General features: G+C 34.9%; 1 protein-coding gene across 1 annotated transcript in view; it reads right to left on the reverse strand.

Moving 5' to 3' along the window:
* Positions 1-13,379, reverse strand: part of stk11 (serine/threonine kinase 11) — a 30,033-nt gene extending 16,654 nt beyond the window's left edge. The window contains exons 1-5 of the mRNA XM_073849051.1: positions 12,642-13,379; positions 6,366-6,449; positions 4,875-4,964; positions 4,290-4,422; positions 1,499-1,635 (exon numbers count right to left, since the gene is read on the reverse strand). Coding sequence (XP_073705152.1) covers positions 1,499-1,635; positions 4,290-4,422; positions 4,875-4,964; positions 6,366-6,449; positions 12,642-12,928 — 731 coding nt within the window. The 5' untranslated portion in view covers positions 12,929-13,379. The remainder of the gene's footprint in view (positions 1-1,498; positions 1,636-4,289; positions 4,423-4,874; positions 4,965-6,365; positions 6,450-12,641) is intronic.
* Positions 13,380-14,064: the final 685 nt, after the last annotated feature.

Genomic DNA, 14,064 nt, shown 5'->3' on the forward strand with positions numbered 1-14,064 from the left:
TTGGAAACAGTTGTGCTGCTTTTTATTTATATTATAGGTTTTGGAACCTGTGATACTTATTTCAGGATTCTTTGATTAATAAAAAGTTAAAAACAACAGAATTTATTCAAAATAGAAATGTTTTCTAACAATATAAGACTTTACTATAACTTTATCAGTTTAACACATCCTTGCTAAATAAAAGTAAAAAGAAGTTTTCTATTTTAAATAAATGCTGTTTTTTTTTTACTTTTTATTCATTAAAGAATCCTGAAAAAAGTATCAAAGGCTCCAAAAAAATTAAGCAGCACAAATGTTTCCAACACTGATAATAAATCAGGATATTAGAATGATTTCTGAAGGATCGCTGAAGACTGGAGAAATGATGCTGAAAATTCAGCTTTGCATCACAGGAATAAATTGTATTTTAAAGTATATTCAAATAAACAAACGCTATTTTAAATTGCAATAACATTTCACAATATTACAGTTTTTTCCCCTGTGTTTTGAATAAAATAAACATAAAAGTCTCCTTTAAAAAAGCATTAAAAATCATACTGATCCCAAACTTTTGAGCAGCAGTGTATATTAAAAAAAAAGAGAAACAAACTTTTTGTATTCTTCTTCTTATCAATATTTACAAAAAATTTCAGGATTCTTTGATGAATAGAAGAATTCAAAGATCAGCAATTATTTAAGATGAATTGGTAATATCACATACTATAACACCATTTAAAAGCTTGGAGTCTGTTGTATTTGTTTATTTTGGAAAATAAATTATAGAAATTAGCACTTTCATTTAGCAAGGATGCTTTCAATTGATCAAAACTTGTGATAAATACATTTGTAATGTTACAAAAATGCTGTCTATTAATCATTGAAACCTGAAAACATTCTACTTAGCTGTTTTCATAATAAATCGTTATTGTTAAATCAGAATATTAGAATGATTTCTGAAGGATCATGTGACTGGAATTATGATGTTAAAAATTCATCTTTGAAATCACAGGAATAAATAAAATTTTAAAATATATTCAATTGGAAATAGTTAGTTATTTTAATAGTAAAAACGTTTCAAAATATCGTACTGTTTTTGCTGTACTTTAAATCAAATAAATGCAGGCTTAGTGAGCATTTTAATTAAAAACATACAATTTTATGTAGGTGCTTTTCAATTTTCTCTATTTCATATATGCTCATTTAAAACAATAAAAAAAAAATTAGTTTCCGCACTAAAGGTGTCAAGTTTTTCTATCTTTGTCTCTTGGTCTGATTTTGAAATGCTTTTTTTCTTAAAATCAAAGTTTCTCATAGCAGATTTTTTTTCTGCAAGGCTCATAACAGTTTAAAGTTTTAATCCACAAAACGCTTCCAGAACCAAAGCCACTGAAAAAGTGGGAGGCAGTAATTGATTCTATTAGCTAATCCAGAACCTGTGTCCGCCCAGCAGCTCCAGCAGACAGTGTTTACATTAAACTGCAGTGTTTCTCATCACCAGCGTGAATCTGAAGAAACTCACAGTGTGACCCCAGCAGACCAGATGTCCACCTTGAACCCTGAAAACGTGTCCAGGCCGTTGGCGATCTCTGGGGGCTGGAACGCCGGCGACCCCTGACTCGTCCGACACGTGTCGTCCTCGGCAAACGGGTGGAGCGCCTGGAGGGTCAAAGGTCAGAGATCAACATGCAGTCAGTGCAGAAGATGTCATCACTGGTGTTTCTGAGCACGAGTTCTGTACACAAACATAAACTATATATGCACACAGTGTACTCCATGCCTTTGTCTGATTGATAGTTTCAGGTGTTTGTAATCGATTAAAAGCTCTTTTAGTGGAACTGTACAAACTGTAGTTTCGCTTTTTAATTAATTTGGTTAGGCTTGACGTTTATATTTAGCCTAAATCCAACTTTTGAGGATTTGTTGTGGAGAGAAGAGAACTAAAATAGCGTAAATGTGTTTGTAAATATTTTGCTTTATTTACCAGTATTTTAGCCTACATTATTTCTTACTGTAATAATCAAATGCGACGTAGGCCTATAGCCTACTCATTTATTTTTAAATATCTTGAAAAAATACTTTAATGCCTTTAAAACATTGACAGTTTTTTCTTTTAATACATTTGGTCAAAATCTAGAAAAGATGATGCTGTATTGCTATGACTAAGTGCAAGATAGGCTACCAGATCAAAAACCTGTTTTTTTCTTTTTTTCTTTTTAAGTAAAGAAAACGCTGTACCTTATTATTATTATTATTATTGTAGGCAAATAAAATATTTTAAAAATAATGTTATTAACCATATTTTTTCTGCTCAAACTTGTTTCGGAGCTGTAATAATACACAGGAACAGAATAAAAGTTAAATACCGATTCTGCTCAGAGTGAACAATCCATTTTTTGTTTTGTTTTTAAGCACTGCTTTATGCAATTGACCAGTATCGGTATCAGCCAATAATTGTTTGTTAAAATCAGTATCGGCCAATAACTGTTTAATAAAATTGGTATTGGCCAAAAATTTGTTGCTAAAATCAGTATTCGTATTAGTATCGGCCAATAATTGTTTATTAAAATTTGTATTTGCCAATAATTGTTTGTTAAAATCGGTATCAGTATTAGTATCAGTCAATAATTATTTATTAAAATCGTTATCGGCCAATAATTATTTGTTAAAATCGGTATCGGCCAATAATTGTTTGTTAAAATCGGTATCGGCCAATAATTATTTGTTAAAATCGGTATCGGCCAATAATTATTTGTTAAAATCAGTATAGGTATTGATATCAGCGAATAATCGTTTATTAAAATCGGTATTGGCCAATAATTATTTGTTAAAATCGGTATCGGCCAATAATTGTTTGTTAAAATCGGTATCGGCCAATAATTATTTGTTAAAATCAGTATAGGTATTGATATCAGCGAATAATCGTTTATTAAAATCGGTATTGGCCAATAATTATTTGTTAAAATCGGTATCGGCCAATAATTGTTTGTTAAAATCGGTATCGGCCAATAATTATTTGTTAAAATCAGTATAGGTATTGATATCAGCGAATAATCGTTTGTTAAAATCGGTATTGGCCAATAATTATTTGTTAAAATCGGTATCGGCCAATAATTGTTTGTTAAAATCGGTATCGGCCAATAATTATTTGTTAAAATCAGTATAGGTATTGATATCAGCCAATAATTGTTTCTTAAAATCGGTATCGGCCAATAATTATTTGTTAAAATCGGTATCGGCCAATAATTATTTGTTAAAATCGGTATCGGCCAATAATTATTTGTTAAAATCAGTATCGGTATTGGTATCAGCGAATAATCGTTGGTTAAAATTGGTATCGGTATTAGAATTGGTCAATAATTGTTTGTTAAAATCGGTATCGACCAATAATTATTTGTTAAAATCGGTATCGGTATTAGAATCGGTCAATAATTATTTGTTAAAATCGGTATCGGCCAATAATTATTTGTTAAAATCAGTATCGGTATTGGTATCAGCGAATAATCGTTGGTTAAAATTGGTATCGGTATTAGAATTGGTCAATAATTGTTTGTTAAAATCGGTATCGACCAATAATTATTTGTTAAAATCGGTATCGGCCAATAATTATTTGTTAAAATCAGTATCGGTATTGATATCAGCGAATAATCGTTTGTTAAAATTGGTATCGGTATTAGAATCGGTCAATAATTATTTGTTAAAATCGGTATCGGCCAATAATTATTTGTTAAAATCAGTATCGGTATTGATATCAGCGAATAATCGTTGGTTAAAATTGGTATCGGTATTAGAATTGGTCAATAATTGTTTGTTAAAATCGGTATCGACCAATAATTATTTGTTAAAATCGGTATCGGTATTGATATCGGCCAATAATCGTTTGTTAAAATTGGTATCGGCCAATCCTATTGGTGCATCCCTAGTGAACACTGATAATTTCATTATTTTATGTCAGTATCTTCAGTACTATTAGAAATATCTAATTGATTTACATTACAAGCATCAGAATTTCATCATATAAATACTCAGAATCTGCACCAAATTCATATTTTTGCTTACTTTGAGTCTCTAAATAAAACCGAGCTGTTTTTTCCTCCATATTCGTACTATATATAGACTATATGAACGTTTAAAGCCTCGTAAACTTTGTCTAAAGGATCAAACGTACCATTTCATTTAAGACAAATAGTTGTTCCTCACTATCATTTCATATATAAGGATTTACAGGGTTAATCATTTGCTGATGAGCTCAGTGTGTTGATAAAATACTCATCAGAGTGTTGATCGAATGTGAGAACAGACGGGTGTCTCACCTCCGCTACACCCAAGTCAGAGATCTTCAACGCCCCATCTGTAGTGAGCAGCAAATTCCCTGGTTTAATATCTTTGTGTACAATTCCCTGGCTGTGCAAGTATTCAAGACCATCCAGAAGCTGGCAAAAGTACCTAAAAGAGACACAAGAACAACAAATAAAAACGTATTAGTTATCAGTAACAAAATAATGTATTTTAATGTAACATTCTCAGTCTGAAAATTAAGACTGTACCTGTTGTTTCACTAGACTCAATTTTGACAGTGATTTTAGTTTTGAATTCTTTTTAACATGTTAGAGTCTGAAACATCAACTTCAGGCCTAAACTAGAACAATATTTTGTAAGGTCAAGATGGCACACACAAGCCTACAAACTCAAATGGAATGACATATGACATCTGTGGGAAATAAAACCCCGTATCAACAGGCTAAAAATAGACTATGATGGAAATTTTACAAGCCATCAGAGTGGCTGATAACGACCTAGAAGAGCCTCAGGTGTGGTGGCGCCTCTTAGTCTTTGGCTTTCAGTGAGGTGTGTGTGTGTTTTATCTGATGTTCAGCTGGTGTTTGAGCGTCTCTCACCCGTGAGCTTGAAATACTGGAAATCTCTTCTCTGGAACGCTGTCCAACATTTCCTGCATTCCACAGACACAATACTCCATCACCATATACGTGCACCAGCGGTTAAGGAACAAACATAAGCAACAGCCAATCACTCTGAATCAGCATTACACAGTTATTATTGGCAAATAAACCAATAAAAAGTATTTTTATTATCTGAAATAAAATGTGAACATTAGATTAGATAGGAAACTAAAAGAAAATAGAAGTGTTGCCTTGAGACATTGTTTATTTCAGGCTCAATGGATCCTCTGCAGTGAATGGGTGCCGTCAGAATGAGAGTCCAAACAGCTGATACAAACATCACAATAATCTACAAGTAATCCACTCCACTCCAGTCCATCAGTTAACAACTCGGGAAGACAAAAGATGAAAGAAATCTATCATTATGACCTTTTTAATTAAAATACGAGTTCATAATCTATAATAACGCTTCCTGCAGTGAAAAAAGTGGTCTGGTCTGAATCAGGAGAGAAATCTGCACAGAGCAAAAACAGCTTGGATTTTAAGCTTAAAACGTCTTAATGATGGATTTGTTTCTTACAAACACACAACTTTTGTCTTCAAGATGTTAACTGATGGACTGGTGTGGATTATTGTGATGTTTTTATCAGCTGTTCGGACTCTCATTCTGACGGCACCCATTCACTGCAGAGGATCCATTGGTGAGACATTGATGGAATGACGTATTTCCACAAATCTGATAAAGAAACCAACTCATCTTACTGTGTGCTACAACAACACATTCCACTCTCATAAAGTTTGTTTACATGCTCGTCAATGGATCTTGAATGGGTGCCGTCAGAATGAGATTTCAAACAGCTGATAAAAACATCACAATAATCCACACCACTCCAGTCCATCGGTTCACATCTTGAGAAGACAAATGCTTTTTAGTTTGGAGGGTTATGGACTGTTTTTGGCTTGTAAACAGTGCTTGATCTGTGCAGATTTCTTTCCTGATTCAGACCAGACCACCTTTTTACTGGAGGAAGTGTTATTATGGATTGACTCGTATTTTAAGTTACAAAAGTCTTAATGATGGATTTGTTTGAGCTTTTGTCTTCTCCAGATGTTAACTGATGGACTGGAGTGGTGTGGATTAATTTGATATTGTTTATCAGATGCTTGGACTCTCATTCTGACGGCACCCATTCACTGCAGAGGATCCATTGGTGAGACAGTGATGGAATCACATATTTATACAAATCGGATGAAGAAACAAACTCATCCTAATCTTGGATGGCCTGAGGTAGATAATATTTTAAGCACATTTTTATTTTGGTTGAACTTTTCCTTTAAGACGAGGCTGAATGCTGACGCAGTACCGCGTGTTTAGTCATTTCTGCGTCACACATGCATCCATGCGTTCTCTCTCTCTCACACTCACACACACACTCACACACACACACACACACACACACACACGCACACGGCTGGTGTAAAGGATATATTTTCTGCTTCTCCTCGTTGTACAGCACATCTACCAGCTGGATGACGTTTTTGTGCTGTAGTCGTCTCAGCAGCTGAATCTCCCTGCAGAACAACAAAACACACATCCATTAAACACACACACAAACACACATCTCCCATCTGCTCATATCAGCAACATTTACCAGCTAATCAGAAGAACACTACTTATGAAATGAACATACTAAAGGCCTAATTGATCAGCGCTTACACTAAAAGAGTTGGTATTTAAGGGTTATTGAAGATTTTAGGAGGTTGTGCGACAACAGGCTGGCACCAACATTTGCATGGTGAACATTCAAGAGAAATCCTATTCAAATAAACATGAGATGAAAAGCACGAGAGAGATGTGTAGTAATCAGCAGAGCTCAGAGAACAGAGACGGGCCGCATTTCCACGCGACCAAAATAGCTGCAGGCTGATGCAAACACACACTAGTGCACGCGCATGTGCTTTATCTGACCCACCGCATCACACGTGTGAGATCAATGTGTGCTGGATATGGTGCAGGATTTTCACTTCCAAGTTTAATTTAGAGAATCCATTAAAGAGCAAACAAATTGCCCTACATTGCTGTTTTACCTTTTTTTGTAAATGGTGTTTGAAAACACTTCGTAAACATTGGGTCGGATCTTCTGCAGCGATGTAGGACCATTTTGAAGTTGGAGGACAAAATGAGATGGGAGTTTTTACCCTAACTGTCTTGAACAGGAGTACACAGAGTGTGAATGCGCATCACAGAGTATATCAATTATTATTTTTTTTTTTTTAGAAAATAACCAATCGTTTTGCTAGATAAGACCCTTATTCCTCGGCTGGGATCGTTTAGAGCCCTTTGAAGCTGCATTTTGGAAGTTCAAACTTGGTGGCACCATTGAAGTCCACTATATGTGACCCTGGACCACAAAACCAGTCTTAAGTCGCTGGGGTATATTTGTAGCAATAGCCAAAAATACATTGTATGGGTCAAAATTATTGATTTTTCTTTTATGCCAAAAATCATTAGGAAATTAAGTAAAGATCGTGTTCCATGAAGATTTTTTTGTAAAATTCATACTATAAATATATCAAAATGTAATTTTTGATTAGTAATATGCATTGTTAAGAACTTAATTTGGAGAACTTTAAAGGTGATTTTCTCAGTATTTTGATTTATCTGCACCCTCAGATTCCAGATTTTCAAATAGATGTATCTCAGCCAAATATTGTCCTATCCTAACAAACCATACATCAATAGAAAGCTTATTTATTGAGCGTCCATATGATGTATACATCTCAGTTTTGTAAAATTTAACTTTATGACTGGTTTTGTGGTCCAGGGTCACATATGAAGAGAAATCCTGAAATGTTTTCCTCAAAAAAAAAAACCCATTTCTTTATGACTGAAGAAAGAAAGACATGAACATCTCGGACGACAAGGGGCTGAGGACATCATTTGTACATTTTTGTTTTGGAAGTGAACTAATCCTTTTAGGTTTTGTGGTCCAGGGTCACATATTAGCTCAGGTCTATTGAATGATATTAATAGGGATGTGCCTCTATTTGATCGCATCACGCCATTGTTCACTATAATTTATTCTGCCTTTACGCTATTTTGCCTATTTTCAGCCGAATAATTTCGGTTGCCGAACATTTGGTGCATCCCTAATTTAAACTGCATTTTGGAAGTTCAAACTCGAGGAGCTAGGGCTGTGCGATTAATCGAAATTCGGTTTCGATTTCTGCTTAAAACGATCATGAAAATACCATAATGGAGATGAAACGATTATTGCGTACCAGTGGTGTGATTTTGCTCCTCCATAAAAGACTAATTTCACATGCAAATCAGCAAAATCATGTAATGTGACTTTCATAAAACGGAACGTGCTTGATTTATTAATGTTTCTATGATGTTGTGTTTTTAATTGCGTGTAAGAAAACCTGCGCTGTTCTGTTTGCGCTCAGAGACGGAGCAGAACATGGACATGTAAAGTTATCTGTTAGCTCAAGGTGCGCCTAAACGCTCAAACACACAAAATATTTCAAAATGAGGCGTTTGGTGATTATTGATGTAAACCCTTGTCAGTTGTGTCTTAAATGATCATAAACAGTTGAGAATGAAATCCGTGTGTAACAGTAGATTGGATCTGTGTGGCTCTTAAAGCGGCAAAAAATAATATTCCTTCTGCCGTCTCTGTGCTTAATATGAATAAAACGCAAAAATACAAAGAGAAAAATCACTGCTCTTGAATGAAGGACTTTAGTAGTTTTAATAAGAAACAAAGCATGTTTAACTATTACAGTGAACACGCCGTTTTATTTTACATTCAAATTACATTCAATTTCTGTAGTATTGTTGACTACTTTAGACTTGCATAAAAGTTTAGTATTTTTTTTTATTTGTATCTTTTTTCTGCTGTATTGCTATCTTTAAATTAATCACTAATATAAAGCTTTGGACCCGGTCATAATGGTGTTAAATAATCGTGATTACAATATTGACCAAAATAATCGTGATTATGATTTTTGCCAAAATCGAGCAGCCCTACGAGGAGCACCACAGAAGTCCACTAAATGGAGAGAACTGGTCATTGTTAGTTTTTATTAGCTTAGATCCATTAAATAATGTTAACAGATGCAACAACTATTGATTTTAAAAACGTATTAGCAAAATACTGAAATTAACATTAACTACATTTAAGAAATGCTTCAAAAGTATTTTTCATTGTTAGGTCATGTTAACTAACGGAACCTTACTGCAAAGTGTTTCCAGGTAATGTGACAAGCATTCTGGGATTCCCAAAGCATTCAAACACAACACTGCCTTACAGTCTGGCCAGAACAACAACAACAACAGCAACAGTGGAGTGTCATCTCACACTGAGCACACTAGAGCCCTCACTAGTATCCAAAAAGAGCTTCATTGGGTTCTGCTTCAAAAGTATTTTTTCATTGTTAGGTCATGTTAACTAACGTAATTAACAAATGGAACCTTACTGCAAAGTGTTTCCAGGTAATGTGACAAGCATTCTGGGATTCCCAAAGCATTCAAACACAACACTGCCTTATGCTGCGTTCACACCGCCCAAACCGTCATGTGTCAGTTGCAGCAAGATTACATGTAAAGTCAATGGTTGAGTCCGTCAGAGGCTCTGCGTTGCGTTATGTCCGTTGGATCCGTCAACTTTTCAAGCGTTACCTGCGTTTCAAGCGTCAACGCAGCCAACGCAAGCAACGCAGAAGTTCAGCTAGTTGAACTTTTGACGGACTTAACACACTTGACGCAGTGCGTCAACCAATCAGAGCGTCTCACTGTAGCGACGTCACCACACGTATTTTGAATGAAGCGGGAGCAGAAAAAACAACAACATACAATTCTCTGCGATTGACGACGGCTACAAACTTATTCTAGCCGTCTGCAATCGCAGAGAATTGTATGATCCGTCCTCGTTGTTGTATAAAGACAGGAATGTAAAGGAACTTGCTTGGATGAAGATCGCTGAAGAGATCGGGTTGTCAAATCTTTTCTCAACGTAATTATTTCCCATTTCGTTAGCTAGCGAAACATGTTCATGAGAGGATTCCAAAATGTCCAGTCCCAATAGTTTGCCATGGTTTATTCAGGGGAAGTGTGCAGAAAACTAGATGCGTTGGGAGCGTTGCCTGACGTGTGCGGTGTGAACGCACCAAAAAGCAAGCGTTGCCAGCTTCAACGTACATGCGTCAAACTAGATGCGTTAGGTGCGTTGCCTGACGCAGACAAAGTGTGCGGTGTGAACGCACCATTACAGTCAGGCCAAAACAACAACAACAACAACAACAACAGTGGAGTGTCATCTCACACTGAGCACACTAGAGCCCTCACTAGTATCCAAAAAGAGCTTCATTCTGTTCCACTCAATGTCACCTGTGCTCCTCTCGAGCACTTCCTGTTTCCTGTACTCCACTGACCTCTTTCCCCGCTCAGGGTCTGGCATTGCTCTGGTGTGTCCATGGGAACGGCGCACGCGTTACGTAACGTTGGTCCTGCTGCCGCTCCAGACCTGCTGTCAACGAACATGCGACCAGAGCAGCGGCCGTATAAGGACACAAACACACTCCGCTCGCTTCAATCGGCAGAATGAAACGTCAGAATTCATACATCTACAGCTTATAATGTCTCACTCTAGCAAAGCCTATAAATGAGAGACAACCTGTGATATTATAATATTAGCCAAAACACTTCATTTCGATCTGTAGACTTCAGTTCGGATCCACACAATACTGAGATTCACTAGAAAACACCCTGTGATCATGACAACTCTATAGTGAGTGCCCTATGAAGGCGTCAGAAGGTTATGCTGCGTCACACGTATTCATCACAGACTCCTTTCACATCTGCGGTTCTCAGAAGCAGAAGTCGTCATGGTCAGTAAACTTCTATAGCGGTGAATACATGCAATAAATGCGTGTTCATTATAGTGAGGAGGATGCTGCCTTAAAAGGGTGCTGTCTATGTAGTTCTGGCACGGAGCTGGACTAATCTTCTAAAGGAGTTTCGATCAAGACCAAACACACGTGTCCTGGCACGCGAGGGGTTTGAAGCCGGTCCAGAAGCTCTCGTCTATTTAAAGCAGAGGCTTCACTGCACATTATTTTAATTAATCTAACTGCTCTGTGTGATTAAACGGCAAGAGATGAAGATGATATTTCACAGCGCAGAGCGGACATGATGAGAGTCAGAAAACACTGAAGATGTGAGACTTTCGTAAGTGAAGTTAAAGTAAACATGAACATCCACAAGTCATTTCACTTCTGTCTCGTGACGTAATACTTATGAGCGAACGGACCAACAAAACAACCATAGCAGGACTTTCCCACGGTTACCCAGCTTTAAATGACTATTGGGAAGACTGAGAAAGGCTGACTATTGCTTGATAGGAAAGTTATTACATTTAGATTATGAAGACAAACTTTTATGTCTATATGTGACCCTGGAGCACAAAACCAGTCATAGGTGTAAATTCATCTGAAAGCTGAATAAATAGCTTTCAATTGATGTATGGTTTGTTAGAAAAGGACAATATTTGGTTGAGATGCATCTATTTGAAAATCTGCAATCTGAGGGAGCTAAAAAAATCTAAATATTGAGAAAATCACCTTTAAAGTTGTCCAAATTAAGTTTTTAGCAATGCATATTACTAATCAAAATTAAGTTTTGATATATTTATGGTAGGAAATTTACAAAATATCTTCATGGAACATCATCTTTACTCAATATCCTAATGATTTTTAGCATAAAACAAAAAAAACGATCATTTTAACCCATACAATGTATTTTTGGCTATTGCTACTTAAGACTGGTTTTGTGCTCCAGGGTCACATGTAAATAAAACATAGATAAATATAAGAATATTAAAATATTATTTAAATAAAGTGTAAAACAGAGTTTTAAATGTTGTATAATTAAATATAAAATACTATCTTAAAATATAATTGTAATAACTTTAATATAGAATAAAAATTTTTTTTTTAAAGTACTTGTTATAAATAAGAATATTTCTAAAATAAATAAATAGTTTTAAAATATAAATCCAAATAAAATAACTTTCTTATAAATAAAAAAGTCTATTTAAAAATAAAAGAACATTTTTTAGAAATAAAATGTTTATAAATAATGTAAATTGTAATAAATAAAATAGATTTAAATACATAAAATATTTTAGAAATAAATTTCAACACCATTTTCTATTAATAAAACATTTTATTTTTATTTTTAAAATAAATAAAATGTACCAACTATAAATAAAACTGTAAATTAAAAGATTTTAATTTTAAGAGTATAAGTATTTAGCTATTTTAATAAGCAAATCAAGCTAATTTAAAATTAAAAATAATAAAAAAATATTTTTAAATAACTTTTCCAAACAAAAATGGCATTCTTATAAATAAAAAAGTTTTCTTAAATTAATTTGACCAAATTACAATATATAAATACGAATAAATTGCAATAAACAAAATTAATTTAAATACATAAAATATTTTATAAATGAATTAACAACTTTTTATTAATACAACATTTTTATAAGTTTTTTTTATAAATAAAAAAAAGATTTCCATGATTAAAATTTACCTTTTTGAACATTAAAAATTACAACCAAAATTGTAAATAAAAACATTTTCATTCATTCATTATCAAGTATAAATATAAATATTTAGCTATCATAATAAATAAAAATCAATAAATTGATGCCACATTGACATTAAAATTCCAAAGTAAAGAAAGCAAGCATCTCTTACTTTTTCACATTGGCCTCTCCGTTGGGAATTCTCCTCAGTTTCTTCTTCTTGAGGATCTTAACGGCTCTGCGACACAGAGTCTCCGAGTCCAACATCTCCTTGACCTTCCCGTACGACCCCTCCCCGAGCAGATCTCCCATCAGGTACTTCCCGACAAGCTTGGCGCGCTTGCGTCTCGGCTGGTAGATGACCTCGGTGGAGTCGATGCGGTGGATGAAGGTGTCCATCCCCATGAGCTCGTTCTCCGTCAGGTAGTCCAGATGCTGGAGTTCACCACCTACACTCATCTTCCCGGGCCCCTCGCTCTCCTCCCGCCGATCCCGCGCTCTTTCCCGGTCGCTCGACGGGAATATTCGTATTCCGAAGCGGTACAGCGAACGGAAGAGCAGTTCAGTGTGGGAAGATCGCTCAGTAGAACAACATCACAACCGACAAACGCCCGGTAAACCGCAGGAGGAGCATCGCTCCGGAGGATGAAGAGAACAGATCCAAACAATAACCTAAAACAAACCGCGTCTAACAAGTCTTTGACAATCTGCCGGCGATGCTGGATTTTAGTCCTGAGGCTCGATCAGCCGACGCTGGGAATCGCTCCGGACATCTCTGCAGAAATAGAAAATCTAAACTTCAGTCGCAGGAAAGCATTGCATCCTTTCCAGAAACACGTGAACACTCTCTTTGGTGAGGATTAGCGATTTCACTTCAGCTTTACGGGAAATCCATGACCAAGATCCAAAATACCTGCCAGAAATAAGACGCAAGATTAATCAAAGGTGCTTATAAGTGGCAAAACAGGCCCTATTATTTTCAAACTGGATCTTTTCACTTTTCTTCATCGTGTCTGAAGCTTTACTATGTTGAATCAGATGGCGTTTTGGTGATTTTTCATGGTTGTAAACTATTGTATAATTGCAAAATGTAATGGATATATCACCTAGTGACTTCAAATTGGATATATAGTACAGACAATTTTATCATTTATATACTGTACACTCACATAAGTGATATATATATTATTACTATATAGCAAATCTCAACAGCCTGATTGTTTATATAACCACAAACATATCATCCAGATTTAAGAAATGCAACTGTAAGGCATGGAGACAATTAGATATTATAAACATTTAGGTATTCAGATTTTTTTTTTTTTTTTTGCAAAGTGAAAAGTGCATGACATAAAATAATTGCAAAGATAGATTAAAGTTAATAAATAGAGAAAAAAAGTACAAAATGTATAAAAAATTATAATAATAAAGCACAAATTTATAATTTGAATATTGAAAATTAAAATATAAATAGATATTTTTAGATTTTTTTTATCTTTTTGTTTTTTTTAGGTTTTCAGATTTTTTTATTTGGACTAACTACATTTTTTTAAATGCAAACACAAAACTACATTAGAACAAAAATGCAGAAACAG

The sequence above is a fragment of the Garra rufa genome, chromosome 10 (genome assembly GCF_049309525.1).
Source record: "Garra rufa chromosome 10, GarRuf1.0, whole genome shotgun sequence".
Classification (NCBI taxonomy): Eukaryota; Metazoa; Chordata; class Actinopteri; order Cypriniformes; family Cyprinidae; genus Garra; species Garra rufa.